General features: G+C 37.4%; 2 protein-coding genes across 5 annotated transcripts in view; one reads left to right on the top strand and one right to left on the bottom strand.

The window, feature by feature from the left end:
- The window catches only part of BLNK (B cell linker), an 88,291-nt gene that overhangs the window by 69,776 nt on the left and 380 nt on the right, over positions 1-18,135 (bottom strand). For 3 of the 4 annotated variants that reach the window (XM_071439166.1, XM_071439165.1, XM_071439170.1), the window contains exons 1-2: positions 15,460-15,594; positions 13,846-13,908 (exon numbers count right to left, since the gene is read on the bottom strand). In XM_071439166.1, coding sequence (XP_071295267.1) covers positions 13,846-13,908; positions 15,460-15,534 — 138 coding nt within the window. In that variant the 5' untranslated portion in view covers positions 15,535-15,594. Of the gene's footprint in view, positions 1-13,845; positions 13,909-15,459; positions 15,595-18,135 lie in introns of those variants that run through there. The other variant, XM_071439167.1, reaches the window with a different exon arrangement.
- DNTT (DNA nucleotidylexotransferase) overlaps positions 1-18,135 on the top strand; it is a 147,722-nt gene that overhangs the window by 28,183 nt on the left and 101,404 nt on the right. The window lies entirely within an intron of this gene.

The following is an 18,135-nucleotide window of genomic DNA, read 5'->3' on the forward strand; positions in this document are numbered from 1 at the left end:
TGAAAAGTTAGACCTTAAGGTGCTGGCTGGCAGTCATTGCAAGTAGGACAAAACACCACAAATAGTGATAATTTAGGTAAGCAGTAGAGGTATCAAGATTGAGCACAATTAAGACCTGTTACTGTGAAGCAAACATGCCAGGTCTAAGCTGCTGCACAAACTCAGCCTTCACAACTCTTATGTGTGGAAAAGACTGTCTGCCAACAGTGAATGCAATATGTGGCCCTGGCTCAAGCAGGAGAAACTTTCTGCCCCTGGAAAAAAACATCTACACATGCTTGTGTCTGTAAATATCTTCATTCAAAGTATGAACAAAATCTGTGTTGGATCACAGAAGTGAGTCTGGATGAGGACTTCTAAGGTGGGGAGGAGGACAGCTATAGCACAGAGTAGTCTCCTCTCTCCTGGTCTGTGATAGAGAACAGGTTGCTGTTTAGTGGTTTATGGCCAGGACAGCTCCAGATTTTGAGATCTTGAAGGGGCAAAGCCAAAGGCTAGTACAGTATTACTCAATGTGTACCAGTGACACAAAGAGCTTTGCAAACTTTCTAAGTACTCAGCTACAAAGTGTTTAAGCGTATTTGGTTTAAACATCTGCTTTATTTTTCTCAGTTTGGAAATTTGAAGACAGCCTGTAGATAGAGCATTTCCTCCCCCATACCCCAATATCCCATCTTTCTGGGATGCCAGTAAATTTGTTAGTGTGTTTAAATGGTTTCATTAAAGTATTTTCTGCAATTAACAATGCAATTAATGCAATCAACAATGTCTTTTGTCTGGTGCTAATGATGCTTCTGGATGATAGATGTTGTGGAATAGCTATCAAAGTAGAGAGTAACTTAATTTGAGAGGTTTGATTTCCTTTTACTTTAGCTGTCAAGACCTGAACAGTTGGTGTCAGTTAGAAAGAAGCAAAGGAAAAGGTGCTTTGAAAATTTTTCACCGCCTTTGTTTTTGCATGGAAATTTAACAGTACAATGACCTGTTTGTCAAGTGACATATCTGTCTAACAGATGTTAGACTGTTAGATGATTTCAATAGGAAAAAGGAGATCTAGTTTTGGATACAGGACTCAATATATTAGGTGAAAGTTTTGGTGTTCCTGTGTATATTTATATTGCTCTACAGACTGTGAAGCACACATGCCAAGTATGTAAGTGATCTGTGTTTTTTATACTTCTGAATTGCTGCTTGGTCTTTACACACAAACATTTATTTATTTGGATTTCATGCTGGATCTGCATATTTAATCAAGGTCCTGGGGTACCCAGCATGTGAATCTTTCCCTTCCCTTTCAGCATGATAAATCTTCATAAATGTAAATATCAATCTTTTTCTCTTTGACACTTTATGGTACCCAGTGAAGTCTGTCTACATCTGAAGTTCTCAAACCTTCAAAGTATTCAGATTTTAAAATCATGCTCCTAGTATATTCATATTTTATAGCATTAGATACTGTTCAGGAATGCATGTGGAACAGACTTCCTTTTGGCCCATTCTTGAAGTGACCCAAGTTAATTGAGAGCAAGGAAATTGGTGTGGGTTCTAAAAATGATGCCAAATGTCATTGGAGTGACTCTTCCACTATATAAAATATACGTGAATCTTCTTCAGAAAAAACTTTTTCTACCCATTTTTGAAATTTAAATTACAGTAGTTAGCAAGCATGACTCTTGAAGTGAAATAAATATCAGAATATATTTAGTGTCTAAAAATAAATATTTTTGCTTCAAAGCTTTATAAGTCAATGACCCAATATGTTGTTGACAGCAAGATTAAATGCTTACAAGAAATTCCAAATTTCCACTGACATACAGACACTCTTTCCTTTCCTGGCAATTCATAAAGCAGCACTTGAGTTTCAGGATGCTGCCATTGCACCATTTTGGAGCAGTATGTCTTTAAATCTATTACCAAGTTTGTGCAGAGTTCAGTGTGGAGAGAAAGGAAAAGCAACATGTTTTCTTTGAGAAAGGTTGCACTGTGAAAGCTACTGGAAGTTTTGGAATGTTAAAAGACAAACCAGCTGTGATATATTAACAGGCAAAGAGCAAGAGAAGAGGTCAAAACTGTGCATGCAGATGTCCTTTCACATCCTAGTAATTTCAGAAGATTCACATGGCTTCCAAAATAAGCTTGTTCCAGGAAAACAATACACGTATTTTGAACAGTTCTAATATTAGCCTATCCTTATAATGGTATCTGGAAGCCAATGATATTTATGTTGGTATGAGTGTGACCAACATGTTAACTTCAAATTACTCTCTTAACCCCAGTTTCCTTGTGTGTGGGAGTAATTTCTTTTTAGGAAAAGTCACTGTTGGTTAATTTTATCTCTCCCTTTCTCACCCTCAAACCATTGAGTAATACTGAAATTTAGCTTAGAGTGACTATTTCCATTTCTTACACTTAAATGCTTTAATCGAGGTTTTAAAGAATTGTATTGTGCAGGGTGACTATCACGTAGGGTTTGCATGCCGAAGCAAACTAGGAATTGTATGAACACTAAACATATATAAAAACATATATGCTGCTCTCTAAATGATTTGATGATTTGTGAAGGTCAAGAGGCAATAATGGATGATCATATTACATAACAGCCATCCTTACAATTGGGCATATACACTTGTAAAACAGGAAAAGAACAAAAAGAGAGAGCATTTGAATTTTGATATGTCAATTATCAATTGCTGGCAAATTGTTTATTAGAAGTGTCAAAAGGTTTGTAATGAGTTCAATATGAACTCATTACAAACGTGTATCCAGTTATTTTTTAATTGACCATGATGAAAATAAAAACTTTTTTGGATAAAACTGGGAAAGTTTGATTACTTAAGTTTCTTCATAGTTCAAGAAATACTCTAAGTACTATTTTTTAGCGTGGCTTTCCACATTCATTCTAGTGAGTAAAGCTGCTAGCCATGACCATTTTACTTCAATTATAGGTTCCAATTACTTGTAGACATTTCTGGTGCAATAAAAGTAAAAAAAAAAAGAAAAAAATCAAACTCCCTAATAATGTAAGATGGTGATGAAATGGATGGGTGTTGTTGCTAAATCTGTATTTTACAGTCACTTATTTTTCTGGGATGAGGGGGGGAGGGAAGCACAGATTTTAAACTTCAGACATGCAGACTTAGAAAACAAAATCAGTTAAGAAACTTGTCCATATAAATTAAAGAAATAGCCCATAGTGGTGTGTCTCTTAGATAAAACTAAACAGAAGTGTTGCATTTTTAGTCCAGGAAAAGAAAACATTGAATAATAAAAGTAAAACTTTATTTACTTAGTACTTTCTACTGCTTTTTACATGTGACTGTAATTACCCAGCCAAATAATATACTTGCATAGTATGACCAGATATCTTCTAGAACACTTAAATAAGGAAAAACAAAATATATTTTTCCTTTTATTTTTTGCATTATCTGCCAAGTCAGTGACCCTGGCATTTCCCACTGTAATATGTTTTTAAAATGACTACAGTTTCCCACTATTATCCATGTGTGAGAGAGGCAATGTGCAGCTCATTCAGATGTGTGTGAGGTGCACAGGATCAGGAGCTGGATGTTGGAAGAGTTGTTGACCTGACTGATAGCAAGGCTTTTGCAGAGTGTCAGTGAATCTGGGTACTGTTTAACATGACAAAAGTGGCTCTATTTGGCTTTAGCTGATGAAAATTGGCAAGTTTAGGTAACTTCAAGCTGAAGCTCAACAAAGGCAAAATCATATCCAAGAAACTCTTGATGTTGCAACCATACTTCATGTTGTGTAGTGGAAATTCAGCTATTGTCTGCCAATATGAAATGATACCAGTTTTATCTGTGCTGGCCAAATGGATATTTGTCACGTTTGGAATTAATGTGGTGGTTTGTGTTGTGATGAAAAACATAGGACAACATAAAAAAATCTCCAATGACCTAATTGTTGAGTTCCTCACTTTTATATATTTCTGAATTTATTCATGAGCAGAGTCACAAAAGTCCTTCAAGACCCAACAGAAAATGTAGCTCTACACTGTAAAGTTCAAGAATACTTAATTGGACAGGGAAAAGGAAGAAACGATAACACCATAAATAATGCATGGTACAGTTCTAAAAAACACTAAAAAACACTGAAATTTTGTCAGTAGAGGACTTCTGTTTGGAAAGTGTATATATGAGCAAATAAACCCCAGGCTTTAGGGATGATACTGTTACAGAATTTATTTGCCCTTTTTTTCCTGCTGCCTCTTCAAAATTTGGTGCTGTGTTTGTACAGATGCATTTCAGATACTCTGATGTAACCTGAATCAAAAATATTCAGGTAAAAGAGCGAGGTTTTGAGGTTGGTTTGTTTGTTTGTTCCAGTGGAGAGTCTCTTTCACTTACAGTGTAAAGCTGGTGCATACAGACATTTCTCTAATCTGCTTTTTATATACTGTGGGACCCAGACAATCTAAAACACGAATGAAGTGTTGCATTTTCCCCTTCACAGGAAACTAGGGGTTAAGGGCAAATGTCAGCATTTGCCTTGAGTAGTTCTGAGTGAATAAAATAGGTCATCAGCTATAAATAGATAACATATGTTTGTAGTCTAATGCCTGTAATTTTTTTAACCAAAAAATGGTATGACTTGTTCAATTGGTTTGTATCTCATCCTACATTCAGATGGTTAAGCACCCTGCCTCCTCATATTATGCTGATTAGATGTTCTAGATGTCTAATGGGACATTTAAGTAAGTTTGATAGAAAATCAAGTTTTTACTCTATCAGGGTCATACCATGAGAAATGAACCCTATGGCATTTGTAAAGTTTTAATAATTCTCTGTCTTAGGTTTTTCAAGGACTCTGTTGCAATGGATGCAGATAATAACACCTTTTAAAAGTGTAAATTGCATTCAAGTGGCAGGGGACAAAATGGTTTAACTGTTAAGGGAAAAAGTCCAGCGATACAGGAACATTGGAAGAAATAAATAGAAAAGCAAAGAAACAAAGTAAAAATCTTCTATAGCATATTGAAAGAATATTAATAAACAATTTAAAATATATTTTGTAGGAATTTTGTGCCTATCTGCTTATTAAAGTGAAGTGAAATGCTGCAGGTAAGAGTGCCTAGAAAAAGTCAAATACCCTACAAGTAGAATCTGTGTTTCTGCATTTGACACACTAATGTGAATTTTGAATAGAATTTACTCTTCAATATTCCAGGGACCTAAAATACATGAAATGATTGAAATTCTTATTCTTCTAAACACTGGTTTTGTAGGACCTCTGGGAATTCTAAATTCTTTCCAGCATGCCTCTTCCTGAGCCCCAGTGTGTGATGTGGTTTCCCAGCAGTCCAACCCAAACTCCAGGCCAGATTCCCTAATGGTAAGGTCTGTGCTTATGCACAAAATTGGCACTGGGAAAACGCATGAAAGATCTCTGCAATTGCATTTGTGTGTGTTCTGTTTTTATTTTTTAATATGGGCAAATTCCATGAGTTTTTAGATATGGAAAGATTGATAAATATTGAATAGTGTCTTTTGAGCCATTCTAAGAATGGCTGGAAGCTTTTGCTCTTAGCAGTATGCTGAAAACTGACAGCTTTTGCAAGACATCTACTGATAATTTTAAATTAAAGACAATATTACATTGGAATTCAGAAGTCACTACATTAGTAGCAATCTATAGGCTTGGTGTTCCTGTTGTGTTTGCTTTTTTCTCCCCTTCCCCTTATCATCTTGCTTATTCAGAGCAGATGTCATCCTGCAAAAAAAAACCCAGAATGGCTTCATTTTACTAAGGGAAACTCCCTGACTCTTGGTAACTTTCTCAGTGTTTCTAGTTTCTATAACTTTGCATTGCAGACTTTATGTACTTTCATTTTAGATGCCTTAGGCTTTTTAATACAGCCATAATAGCTCAGTCAACATTAGCAAAAAGTGCTCAGGTTATTGTGGGTTATACCTAAATCTTAGGCTTGTAAGTGAAAATCTACCAGTTCTGCTGGTAGATTTTCACTTACAAGGGTTTCTAAGTGAAAATCTACCAGCAGAACTGTCCTGGCATAATAATCCTCACTTAACACCCCTGTGATTGTCCTGTGGAGGTAACAGTGTACTTGTTTTAGGTTCATTCATGTGACTTTAAAATTAGTAGCTTTGTAGTTGCAATATCCAGACAGGTTTCAACAAAAGGGTATTTCTTTTCCTGCCTTTTTTTTTTTTTAAATGGAAGTTCCTTTAATTTTTTTCAATAATTTCTAGTTATTTTTAATTTCTGCACTTAGGACTCCAGTTAGTTCTTTGATTTAGAATAGCAGCTTGGAATGTATCTCTTTGGAAATTTATCTCATTTTGGCACTAACATCACCCACTGCCTCAAATAAAATGTTAATATTCGAGGCCTTTCCAGGTTCCCTCTGTTTGCAACAGAAACTTAGACTAAAGTCAGCTGTACATAATGCAATCCTGTTTTTACAGGCTGATGAATTTCTCCCTTTCTGAACTCAGTAGAAACAGACAACTTCAAACTTCAGACTCTCTCCAGCCTATTCCCAAGGAATCCCTTCTCCCTGCTACATTCTCTGGTTCTCACAGGGTTTTCTTGTTTTCCATGGAATTGTACATGTGTTCACCTTTCCAAACCAACAGAGCCCTAAGAGTCAGCCCTTTCTTGGAAAAACTCCTCTGCAACATCAGTTTTTAACTTTGTTCATACTTTCTCATGAGAATTGCTAATATTCAGCTGGCTTTAGTCTTTACTGCAGAGAAGTGTATTTTGCCAGAAGCCTTTGGAAATATCTCTCAGGTTAAGAGCACTACGGTGCCCCTCTTCAGCCACCCCTTTAAGGATGAAGTAAAGAGTGGAGAATGAGGAATTGCATTGGAAACAGATAATGGGAAAGCAGAAGGACTAAATTCTGATTAGGCATGCTAGAAGATTTCTGAAATGGTTAGCAGCTGGTATTTAACAATGGGGTAGTGATTATAGTTTCTGGCTCGATTTTTAAATGTTACTAGTGATTTTGGACATTGCTATTATGAAGCAACTTAGATGCATTGTCAAATCCCCTGATCTTTCAGGAAGGAACAAGTACAAAAGCAACCAAAATGAAGACTCTTCTAATCACAAATTCTCAAAAGAGGTGCACTTTTATAGGATACTTGAACAAAACAGAAACAGGAGGAAATTAAAAATTACAAAGCCCAAGGCTCTTTGGAGTTTTCCTATTTTTCAGTGAAGGGCTTACAAATTCCACATTAGAAACTATGACACAGTGGCTTTATTTTCCACAACTTCTCACGTTATTTTTCATGTTCCCTGAAGTTGAAAGGTACACAAAACTCAACATTTAAAATTATCAGCAAACTTTAACAACAAAGAATTCTGTGTCAAAAGATATTCCTTTAATCCATATTTAATGTAATTATGATTATCATGACATTTAGAATTCAATTGAATTGTTATGGGCTGGAGCTTAAAGACTGGAAAGCATACAAGCACTTTACATCCTTTGCAACTACTGCACAAAACAAACAAAAAGAATGTGTTCAAATAATTTCTGGCAGCAGCATTTGGAATATGAATAGAAATACTCTTCTGTCACAGAAAAAAAATAAGGGGCCACTCCTGCAATAAATACTTTTGCATGGGCTCAGGATTTTTTACTGCAGGATTCTATTGCTGGGTTATGACATTAGACAGTTTTATTAAGTTGCTTTTGAGATATTTGAAAATACTTGGCAGGAAAAGAATTCAAAATTATTGGATAAAATTCGGTTTCTAAGCTAACTATCATGGGAATCCGGTGATAATGATGTTAGACTTTGTATCTCAGTCTAATTTCTTTTGACTGTTTTCTTTGCTAATATTCATATATGTTTAACTAATAACTTGATTGCTAAAATGACATGTGTTCTTGTGTGCCAAGAATGATGTGTATCTTCACAGTGCCCTGGATTTCAGAAATTGTATCTACATTCAGTAATCCAGCTTCATATTTCTTTTGCCTCTTTTTTTTTTTGAGAATAAGGATAAATATGCAGATTTTGCTTTTACTTTACAGTTGTCTTTTGCAGTACCCTTGTACCTTATGACGTGGTTGAAGATGATTGATAAGCAGCAGAGGTGCTTAGCTGTAAAATATCTTTCTTTTAGCTCATGCCTCTTTCAGGTGACTCTTTGTTTCTAGTTACAGGATAAGTTAAACAACATTTGTCTTCTTTCTAAGACATGCTCTTAGCATTTTCTTCTTCTTGAAATGACTCTGAGTAGCTGATTCTGCTTTCAGAAACAGTTTCCTATTTGGTTAGAAACAGTGAGAAACAGAACCAAAGCCCTCTGGACTTGGCAGTGCTGATGTTCAGGGGACCCAGGGAGCTGTTCTTACCTGGCCCTTTGCTCTGCCCCCCACTGCATCCCTGCAAGAACTGCTCGGGAGCAAAGCTTGTACTGCTCTACTCTTTATGTTTTCTGCCTTCTCTTTTAATGTTTTGCATCTGTCTCCCTGGAGAAGGAACTATTTTCAGTTTCTTCCTGCCCTGAAAAGTTTCATTTTAAACAGCTTTATTTTAACTGTGTTTTCAAAGTCTGTGAGGTACTTGCTAAAGGGATAGGTGCTAAGATCACTTCTCTTTGCACAAAAGAGACCCAGCTCTTAAAGTGCCCAGCTCCTACTAGTATCCTCTCTTCACTGAGAAAGTGAGCACAGCCTGTAGAAATACACCTGGAATATAAGGTGTTTCTGAAAAAAATACTTTTGATATCTAAGCCACTTCTGCTGCCTCTGACAGGAAACCTTTACATCTGTGAAGAATGGAAATGAGGCAAGCCTGAAGGACTGTACATCCATGAGGAATGTCAGTAGGAGAAATTTCAATCCATGACCAATAGAAACTAATTAAGGAGCAACGGGAAGGAGGGCCCTGGCTAAAAGAGGAGCAGAAACAAAGCACTAGGGGTTGGAAGGCACTGGAGGCAAGGAGGTTTAAAGGGGAGTAGGTGAAGAGGGGCTCAGTCATAGTGAAATGCAAAGGGGGAAGGTGGCAGATGGTAGATAAATAGGAGAAAACAATGTCAGAGGAATGAAAATAGTGTAAAAATGCAACTAAATTGATGCAGTTACGTGGCCTAATTTAGTTTTGTAGCTGAAGATGTGTATTTTTGTAACATCAGTTTTCATTTCTGTGGTGAGCAATCCCTTTTTTTGCCATGGTAACCTTGTGTGCTTGCCAAAGGCAGGACAAACAATGCTATTTCCAAAACAATTTGGTATGCCAAAATATTAAAGTTTTGTGTCATTGCAAAAAGCTTATTTTATGGCTTTCTGAGATATACAGTATATTATTAAACCCTGGATATGCATTTAGGGCATTAAGGTGTCAACAGCCAGCCCATGGGTGGGACTCAATAGTACCTGTACCTGGGACCATGCTTCTCTGACCTTACCTGAGCTTTCTATCCTCACTAGACACCCAGGGAAAACACTGCAAGACTCTTTTGGCTCTTTCCCAGGAGAATTAGCTTATAAGAATGTACTTAGTAATTCTTCAATTTTTTTTTTTGTTTTTATAGAAAAGATTTTTTTCCCCTCTCTGGAAACTCAAGGCATTCATGGTCTGAATTTTATTTGTAAAACTAACTATACAGGGGTGGACGTCAGATCAATCTGAACAGAACCTGATGCTGGTTATCTTTTTTCCAAGCCAAAATCCAAGCCACCTAAACGAATTTTAATGTCTTTCCACCTATTCCCATACCCCATGCTGTGAAAATATCACTCCCATCATTGGGAAATACTCTTTTAGCTGAAACTGGGGAAGGTGAGAGGTTTCAAATAGCAGCAGAGGAGCTCTAGGTGTGGTGTGTTTGGTTGTTGTGGTCACTATTGAAAGCAGATGTGGTTCCTGTGCTTTCCTGTCTACTGCTTCTGTATTGCAAGGATGGGAGGGAGCACCCAAGTGAGACCAGGGTTGCTTTTTCTGGACAAGAGCTGCTTTTTCTCAGTAGCAATGCTGACAGAAATGGATGTCAAAGGACAGGCTCGGTGAGTTGAACCTGACAAGCTCTGGCAGAGTTTTGCACTGGCAGGGAGTCCCACAGGAAGACACAGGTTCTATTTTTTAAATATTATTCAAAAATCCCCAGTAGAGTATTTGTGAATAACATGGCTCTGGTTTTCTCCAGGGCATTCCTATTCCAGCCATGCAATTCAAAACACATTTTGAAAGAGCAAGAAAGAGGAGAAATACATGAAAGTGGTTTAGAATGAATGCCTGACCATTTTTGCTGTGTTTAGATTTCTTTTAGTAAATTTTTATATACAAATCTAATAAGAAAGTCTCCTATTTTCAGTTCTGAAGTTCAAGTAAAACTTTCCTGTTTTTATATATTTTTCAATCTGTCACTGGGAATTCAAAACAGAATTAAAAAAAAAAAAACATCAAACAAGCAACCTACACTTAGAGGGAACTGAAAAGCCAGGAGCACGCTGTAGCAAGTTCAGACATTAAAAAGCAAGAGAGAATATAATATGCCCTGTGCAATGCAGCTGTGGCTTAATGCTGATTTGCACATTAGGACTAGATTAGCATCACTCAGATGTGACCTGCATATTGAGTAACTATCACAAGTATGGTACTATTGATGAAAAATGAAACTGCATGGTACACTTCAGATCTAATATACCAACCTTTTGTGTTTTTAGATTCTACAGAAGTGTAAAAGAAGACCTATTACTTCTAAATTTTTATGAAATGCATGTAATTTAGTTTCCTAGAAAAGTTCAGTTGGATGCTCAGTATGTTTATAAAATAGAATATGATATTACCATAAAAATGATTGTTTTTTAGCCACTCAAAGGGAAGAAATATTCAAAGAAATGACCATATAAATGTTGATTATTTTTATTCTGAAGGCAGTCAAATTGATTTAAGGTGTTGTGGCCAAGTTATCACAGATTTTGTGGCTATAATGCCTGCATGACTCCAAACACTTTAAAGTTCAAAAAGACCTTACTGTTGATAAATGTTTGATTCACTTTCAAATAAAATGCAGTTTGCATTTGACATGAAGGATTTTGTGCAGGATGGCTCCCTCAGTTGTTTCCTGTTAGTTCAGTGGCAGGCTATAGGATGATTACCTTCTGCAGCATTTTCCCAACATTTGACAATGTTCCTCTTTGGAAAAATTGAAAAGATGAGTGTCCTCACTGGAAAACCAGGAAATAAAGGCACATCTGGTGGGTTGGTGTTTACATCTTTGCTAGAAGTGCAGTGTGCTGGCTGCAGATCTTTCTTTCTAGGAGAGCTTCCCTCCAGTGCTGCCCAGAAGGGGGCTGGCACCACCTCTGGATTTTGGCTCATCTCACTGGCACAAAACCCCTGTACAGCATGTTCTTAGTGGTCAGTGCCATAGCAGGGGTTTGGGGCAGGCTGGAGGAGTCACGCTGTCAGAAGAAGGGCTTGGCTGGGATGGGTTGGTGTTGGGGTGGCTCCCCTTGGAGTGCCCTCCCTGCCTTCCCAGGCACTTGGATGTGCCTTCTGCAGCTGGGATGGAAGACAATCTTTCAGCTGATGCAAAGGTAAAACACAACTTGGGCCTCTCTGAAGGTGCAATGGGGGAAGCTCACTGTGTTCTCATGTTAGATACCACAGAGTTGCTTTCTTCTTTATCTGCCAGGCTAAAAGGATTTTTCACTTTTAGTGATTCCAAACAGATCTCACAGCAAACCAGAGCTGTATCTAAATATTCATCTAACTTTTGCTAGACACACAGAAACATTGCACATGTATTGTGAGATCTCCATGTGTGCACAGGATCTCTATGCACACACAGCAGCAAACCTGTATTTGCTTTTTAAAAATTCCCATGCAAAGGCAAACCTGTCACTTCTATTTAGTAGGTGTAATCTGGCTTGTTCAAGTGTTTTGTTTTAAGGGTTTTGGGCTTAGCTTTTTGGTTCATTGCTGTGTAGTGATAGATGGCCAGCTTTTCTCTAGTGATTCTACGCTCAATGTCTAAAGGTGATATTGAGCTTCTGTTTAGACTTTGCAGACAGGAGTAGAAGGAAATCATATTCTTCTTATAACTGAAGGATAAACTGAAGTGCAAACCCTCAGGTTCTTGCAAAAGACAGTTAACAGGCACATAACAACTTCAGGATTTTTAGGATTTTTGAATTCTGAACATCTCTACACAGAACATTAGATGCAGTTAGGGAATCATGCTATATGTCATGTAGAAAGAAACTCAGATTTTCTGAGTGGAAATGTCCAACATATGGTTACTCCGTTGTATACTGCTAAGGTAGCTCTACTAAGGCTGTGCCTTCTAAAACACACCTTGTAGAAGATAAGGAACATTTAATTTCTGGCATAGTACAGATTTCTCGAATATTGGGCTAGCAGCTTGGAATAAAAACTTGGCTGTTGATTTAATTACTTTTAAGTTGATGTATGTGTTAGCTTGTACATAGGAGAAGAGCATCTTACAATTACTCAAATAAGACAATTAATGATAGAAAAATATAGGTATTTGAATTTTTTTTAGTATTGTCATAATTCTGTTTCAAGCATGCAGATTTATCATGTTGACAATGCTACTGAACAATTCAATTAAAGAATATATAAAATTTGTAGGAAAGTTTCTACCAGTATGTCAGACCTGTCTCAATTTTTCTATACAGACATAAAAAATGGATGTTGCTTATTGTGTTGTATGTATAATGCTATGTTTTCTGCAGTGCAAAATAGTCTTTAAAGGTATTTTGAAGATACTACATAGTTTGGAGAACATACTAGCAAATACTTTTGTTTTTACTCATACTACTTTTCTACTGTAGACTGTCCAAAGATCATCCATTGTTCTCCTTGCTTTTTTCACTTGTGTTTTGAATAGGTTACCACTAACATCTGAAATTACTTCTCAGTCCACTGCTGCTCTACAGCTTTATTTGCAGAGCCACAGGAAGCTGCCACATCCACCCTTAGCTTTAACTTCACTGCCTCTCATCCAGCGATGGAGACTGCAGCACCTTCAGTGATCCAGTTTGTAATGGATGGATGGGACAGGCATCAGTGTGGACTTGGCAGCTTTGTCAGCCCCCCTGCATTGGTGTGAGCTGTTGGTAAAACCCACTTTTACTCTGTGCCCATGGCGCACCTGCAGTCTCATGAATCATGTTGCAGCACTGAAGCTCTTGTTAGAATAAACAGCAGGTGTAACTCCTGATGCACCCAGGAAAACAGTTCTGTTGAGCAATGAATTGCCAAGCAAATGTATTATCTCTGCAGTGCATAAATGCGCCATAACAATAATTTTACCTTTAAAATAGATTTTAAGGAACTTCAGTAGCTACACAAATGATATTATTGGTAGAGGAATTGCTGCAATTCAAGGAGTTACTTTAGTCTTCTCTCCTAATTAGTTGCAATCAATTAAGCATGCTCATACAAAAAATTCCACAGAGGTCAGGAAAGGACATTATCAGATTTTTCAGACATTTTCTTTAAACTTTTACTATAAAATTTATGTACAATTCTGTGCTGGTAAATGTTCTTAATCATGCAAATTTTATGAAAAAGCTTTTACATAAATGATGGCTTTAAAATATCTATATTGTTAAAAAAGCCCACAACATCCTCATATTTCATGAGCTGTCCCCTGCCCACACCTGTGTGCTGATGGCTGATTATATCTGCTTTTTCTCTGGAGGGGGGAAGGCTGACTGGGATTTCTTTTGTGTAGGGGGATTCCTCAAGTCAGAGGTGGAAATCAACCCATTAGGAAACATTTCACATTATTTCCTGGCACTGTAAGGAGTACAATCCTCAAGCTGAAATACACCTGAGTGAGAGCTCTTATGGAATATTTGCTTACCAAGAAACGAGATCCATTCATGCACAGTTTCTCTACAACCACAGCAGATTCAGACATTCCAAACTGGGGTGAGAAAAAAGACAAGATTATTACAATAGTGTGAAACTTGGCATTTGTAAACAAACTAATATTTCCATGCTCAAATACTCAGGGTTGTGGAAATTGTTATACTACTTGACAAGGATAATTAGAAAAAGAATATTGAGTAACTGTAATGCTTAGGCAATGACTTTCACATAAGAGATAAGACACAGTATTACCCCTTTCTTAGGAAGAAGGATTACAGGGGATAAGGGCTAATGAAATTGTGAATGGAGTAGACAAGAAGAAATTTCAAAGCAGCAAATGTCATGTAAGTGGCACAAGGAGCCCAACAGAAATACTGTGGATTGCTGTGGGATAAGAAGCCAGAATTAGAAACAGGTTAAAAGGTAACCTGAGGCAAAAGTTCGGCAGTAGCCATGCCATCATCCCACATGGCTGTTTACCAACCTCTGTTTGCTCTGCTCGACTTTGGCACCAGCTATTTGGGCTGTGTCTTGCGCTTACCATGCTGATGGGCATTGCTGGAAAGAATTCAGGCTCAGAAACAGGATTTTTTTTCCTGTAACTTGGTTGTGGTAATCGTGTTTTCTAACAAAGATGATGTTGATTATTAATTAAAATGAAACCAGAATGTCCAGAAATATTACATCTTGAAATAGAACTAACTACTGAATAGTAGTTTGGAAAAAAATGGACATATTGGATTTTCTATTAAAAAGTGGAAAAGAATGGATCAAGGCTGAAGATGTCCTAAAAATCTCATAGTGTGTTAGATGGCTTAGTGTGGCTTTTAAAAGAAGTTAACTATTATGCGTAGAAAGTGGCAAAAAATTTTGGGAATCTTTTCTTTAAGAATGTACCACTCTCAAATTGAGTTTTAGCATTTGTAATGCTGAGGTGTAAATGTCAGTATCAGTAGTGACCAAATCAGATGCTAACAGAGAAATATTAGTGCAATAAGTCCTTATAGACATAGTTATGTGGCTTTCCTAAGATAATTCTGTATTTCTAGACTACTTAAACTGATAGTGCTTAAATATTAAATGTGTATTTTATCTTGTAGAGCAAAGAAATATACAAGCCAACAAAGCACTGACTCAACCTCCCCCCAAAAGTTCAAGTACATTAAACTTAAACAACATCTAGCAACTACTGTGTGTATATATGCATTGAGAAGAAAACATGAAGAGTAGATTCTTATTGACATGCTGTAAATTTTAAAGCTATATTCACATATAAAACTAGACATACTTTCTCTGAAATGATTATTTTTTCCCAGCAGGAAATAAATTTGGGCATGAAATATCTTTTCTCTTATAAGCAATACTCCTGTAAGAAAACATTTTTTGTAGGGTTTGTAATGTTGGAGATCTTTGCTTCTACCATGAATTAGATTTCTACAGAAAACTGAAGTTATATTAATATAAGTGGTGACTAAACTATTTTTAGCTCTATTAAATATTTGTGGTAGATGTAGGATAAGATATCTGGTTTTCAAGGATAAGTTCAGTGTTTCTGCTAGCTGAATATAGACTGAACTCTCTAAAGTCTTACATACAGATTTAGTACCTGTCTTAAGAGATCTGCAACTTGAAAAGCTGTCCAGTTCTCAAACTCCTCTTGAGGTGGTAGTTTTGTGGTCATTCTTCTATCCGGGGAGAAAGAACTTGATCTGCAAGAGTACTACTGAACTCTTGCTTTACTGCTTTTTTACTGATGTAGAAATCTGAAGAGGAAGTCCTTTTTGCAACTTTTTTCCTGTTTGGTCATTTAAAGTGAACGCCTGTAAAGGGTGATTTAGGAAGTACCAATGTTCTTGTGTGAGTGACTCCAGTATAAGGAACTGGTTGTTATATCAACATATGCACATAACTGCCATTACTGAAAAAGTTTAAGTGTCTCATCTGCTATCCTTAAAATTTTCCTGCATGTTTTTTTTACTGTTAGAGTGACTGACAGATCAGGTGTTGCCAGTGAATACCTTTTTGCTATTTTCTGACTTGGCAGAACTGGATCTGGCAAAACTCCAGTCCCAGAGTTGCAGAAATATGATTGAAGCTCTTGCATCTTAAATTTGGCCTCCTCAGAAAAACCTTAGAGGTGCTTGGCTGGCATATTATGAAAAAATGATGTTGAATTTCATAGTGCTTTTTGTTGTTCAGTGTTTCAGAAAGTTGGCTGTGAGTTTTTCCAAGGGGAGGCACCATCTTCCTGGATGACAGGAGGCAGCAATATATATATGCAGAACCAGAAGAGAGGGGTGCATGTATTCCTTATAAGAAGTATATGTATTCCTTATAAGAAAGTTTGCTTGCCTAGTTTGAGTGCAGGAGTGATTTTGTCTCTTGTAGAGTTGTTATGAGTTGGGAACAGCTCGGTAGGAGATGTGTGAGTTGCAGGTTTAATGGCTGCTTACACGAAACAACCAAGTAACAGCTGGCATCAGGTGTGGAACATTAATAATGTGAAGTGCAGGCTGTTTGCTTATCGAGTAGGTGTAAGCAGTCCTAGTTCAGAACATCTCAAAGGCAAATTAAAAATAGTGCATTAAGAATTTTGCAGTTCAGTGTGTGCTGCCAGCCCTACCTGCTCCTCCTCCTCCTGCCCATCAGACAGGGAGCATTTTTGGAAGTACTGAGATGCTGAGAACTGCTCCTGGCTGCCAGCTGCTGTCTCTTCCTGCAGTGCAGGGTGAGCTGCAGCTCTGCCCTGCCAGCTGCCCCACCTTGCTGTGCCCAGGCGTCCTCCTTCTCTTTCCTGTTTCTCTCTGCCCTCCCTCAACACTGGATTGTGGCTAGTCCTTCTGTGTTGGCATTGCCTTAATTTGTGTTAATTGTGTTCAGTCTCTAAAAAGGCCAGGGTTAGTGCAGTCTGCCTCTGTCCATTGAATGAGGCAGATCTGTTTGGGAAGGTTCTGCTCAGTTCTGTGCTCCCAAAGGGGCTGTAACACAGCTAGTTCCACCAAAGAGACTTGTAAGACTTGCAGGAAATGTTTTTCCATTAGTGTTTTAGTCAGATTAAACATAATGACAAAAGGGGAAAAAAAAAGAAGAAAAAAAAAAAAAGACCAGGGACATGGGGAGGCTCATCTGGGTTCCTGCGTCTCCTCTCTTGATGCTGGTTTTGCCCTTGGCTCAATTGATGCTGTAGTTTTCTGTCCTTCAGTGTGTGGGACAGAAATGGAGAATATTGTCATGCACTTCCACTTGCTTTCCATTACCCTCAAGGGGATTATTTCAATATTTGTTGGCTGGGGAACCTTAAATTTGATTACTGATTCTACCTAGTACCCTCATACTTCTAGTTCCTCTGTGTAATGTGTCACCTCTCATGTGGTGATAAACCCAAATAAATATGTGCACTTGGACACATGTTGGTTGTGAGGGCTGTAGTGGGAGGAGTTCTTGAGCAGAATACTGAGGCTTCTAGATAGAGTTCCCCAGATAAAGACAGCCCACAGAAATGGTTTCTTTCCAAACTTTCAGGTGCTTACATAAAATTTTGAAGCAGAATTTAGATACCTGAATGTGAAACAGCACTAGCCTAGGGCAGGTCAGGCTCGCTTGCTACTTGAAAATTCCCTGGAGCCTCCTGATCTGCTGTGAACCCTGGCAGGCTTAAAAATGTATTTGGTATGTGTGCAGAGAGTAATCTGCTATTTTAGAAACTTGTGTCTTACTGGAGACATTAACAATTTTAATCTGCACTGTTTTACAATTTCACTCCTCCAAAAAAAGGTAGAAATCTGATTCTATATATTAAGAAATTTCATTTTTTGAGCCCTAATGAAAAAGGACATCTAGTACTTGAGAACTACCAAATTTCAGAGGAATCTAAATTTTATACACCAGGTAAATACCTGTCCTCTAAAGAGAAATTAATTCCCATACAGAATCTGTATATCAAGCAGAGTTAACACATCTTTACAGTAGATATTGGCTAAAATTAATTTTCTAGAGTCTGAAATGTGCAAGCAATGTAAAAACCAAGTTTTTGCAGGCTTCAGCTCCTTGGCTTTTTGTAAATTAAGTTCTCATTTTGTGATTTCATAGCTAAAAAGCAGTATAAAACTGTTTGCTAGATCATACTGCTGGCATTTCTTACTACTCTATATATTCATGAGCTCTAAATGTGTTAAACATATCTCAAAACTTCCACAGTGAAGTTCGGCTTTGCAAAATGCCTCAGCAGCAGCAAGCAACTTGTTTTACTGGTTGTAACATTGGAATACTGTCCCAGGAAAAT

Source organism: Agelaius tricolor, unplaced genomic scaffold (genome assembly GCF_023055355.1).
Source record: "Agelaius tricolor isolate 1412-34295 unplaced genomic scaffold, bAgeTri1.0.p SCAF_13, whole genome shotgun sequence".
NCBI classification, from domain to species: Eukaryota; Metazoa; Chordata; class Aves; order Passeriformes; family Icteridae; genus Agelaius; species Agelaius tricolor.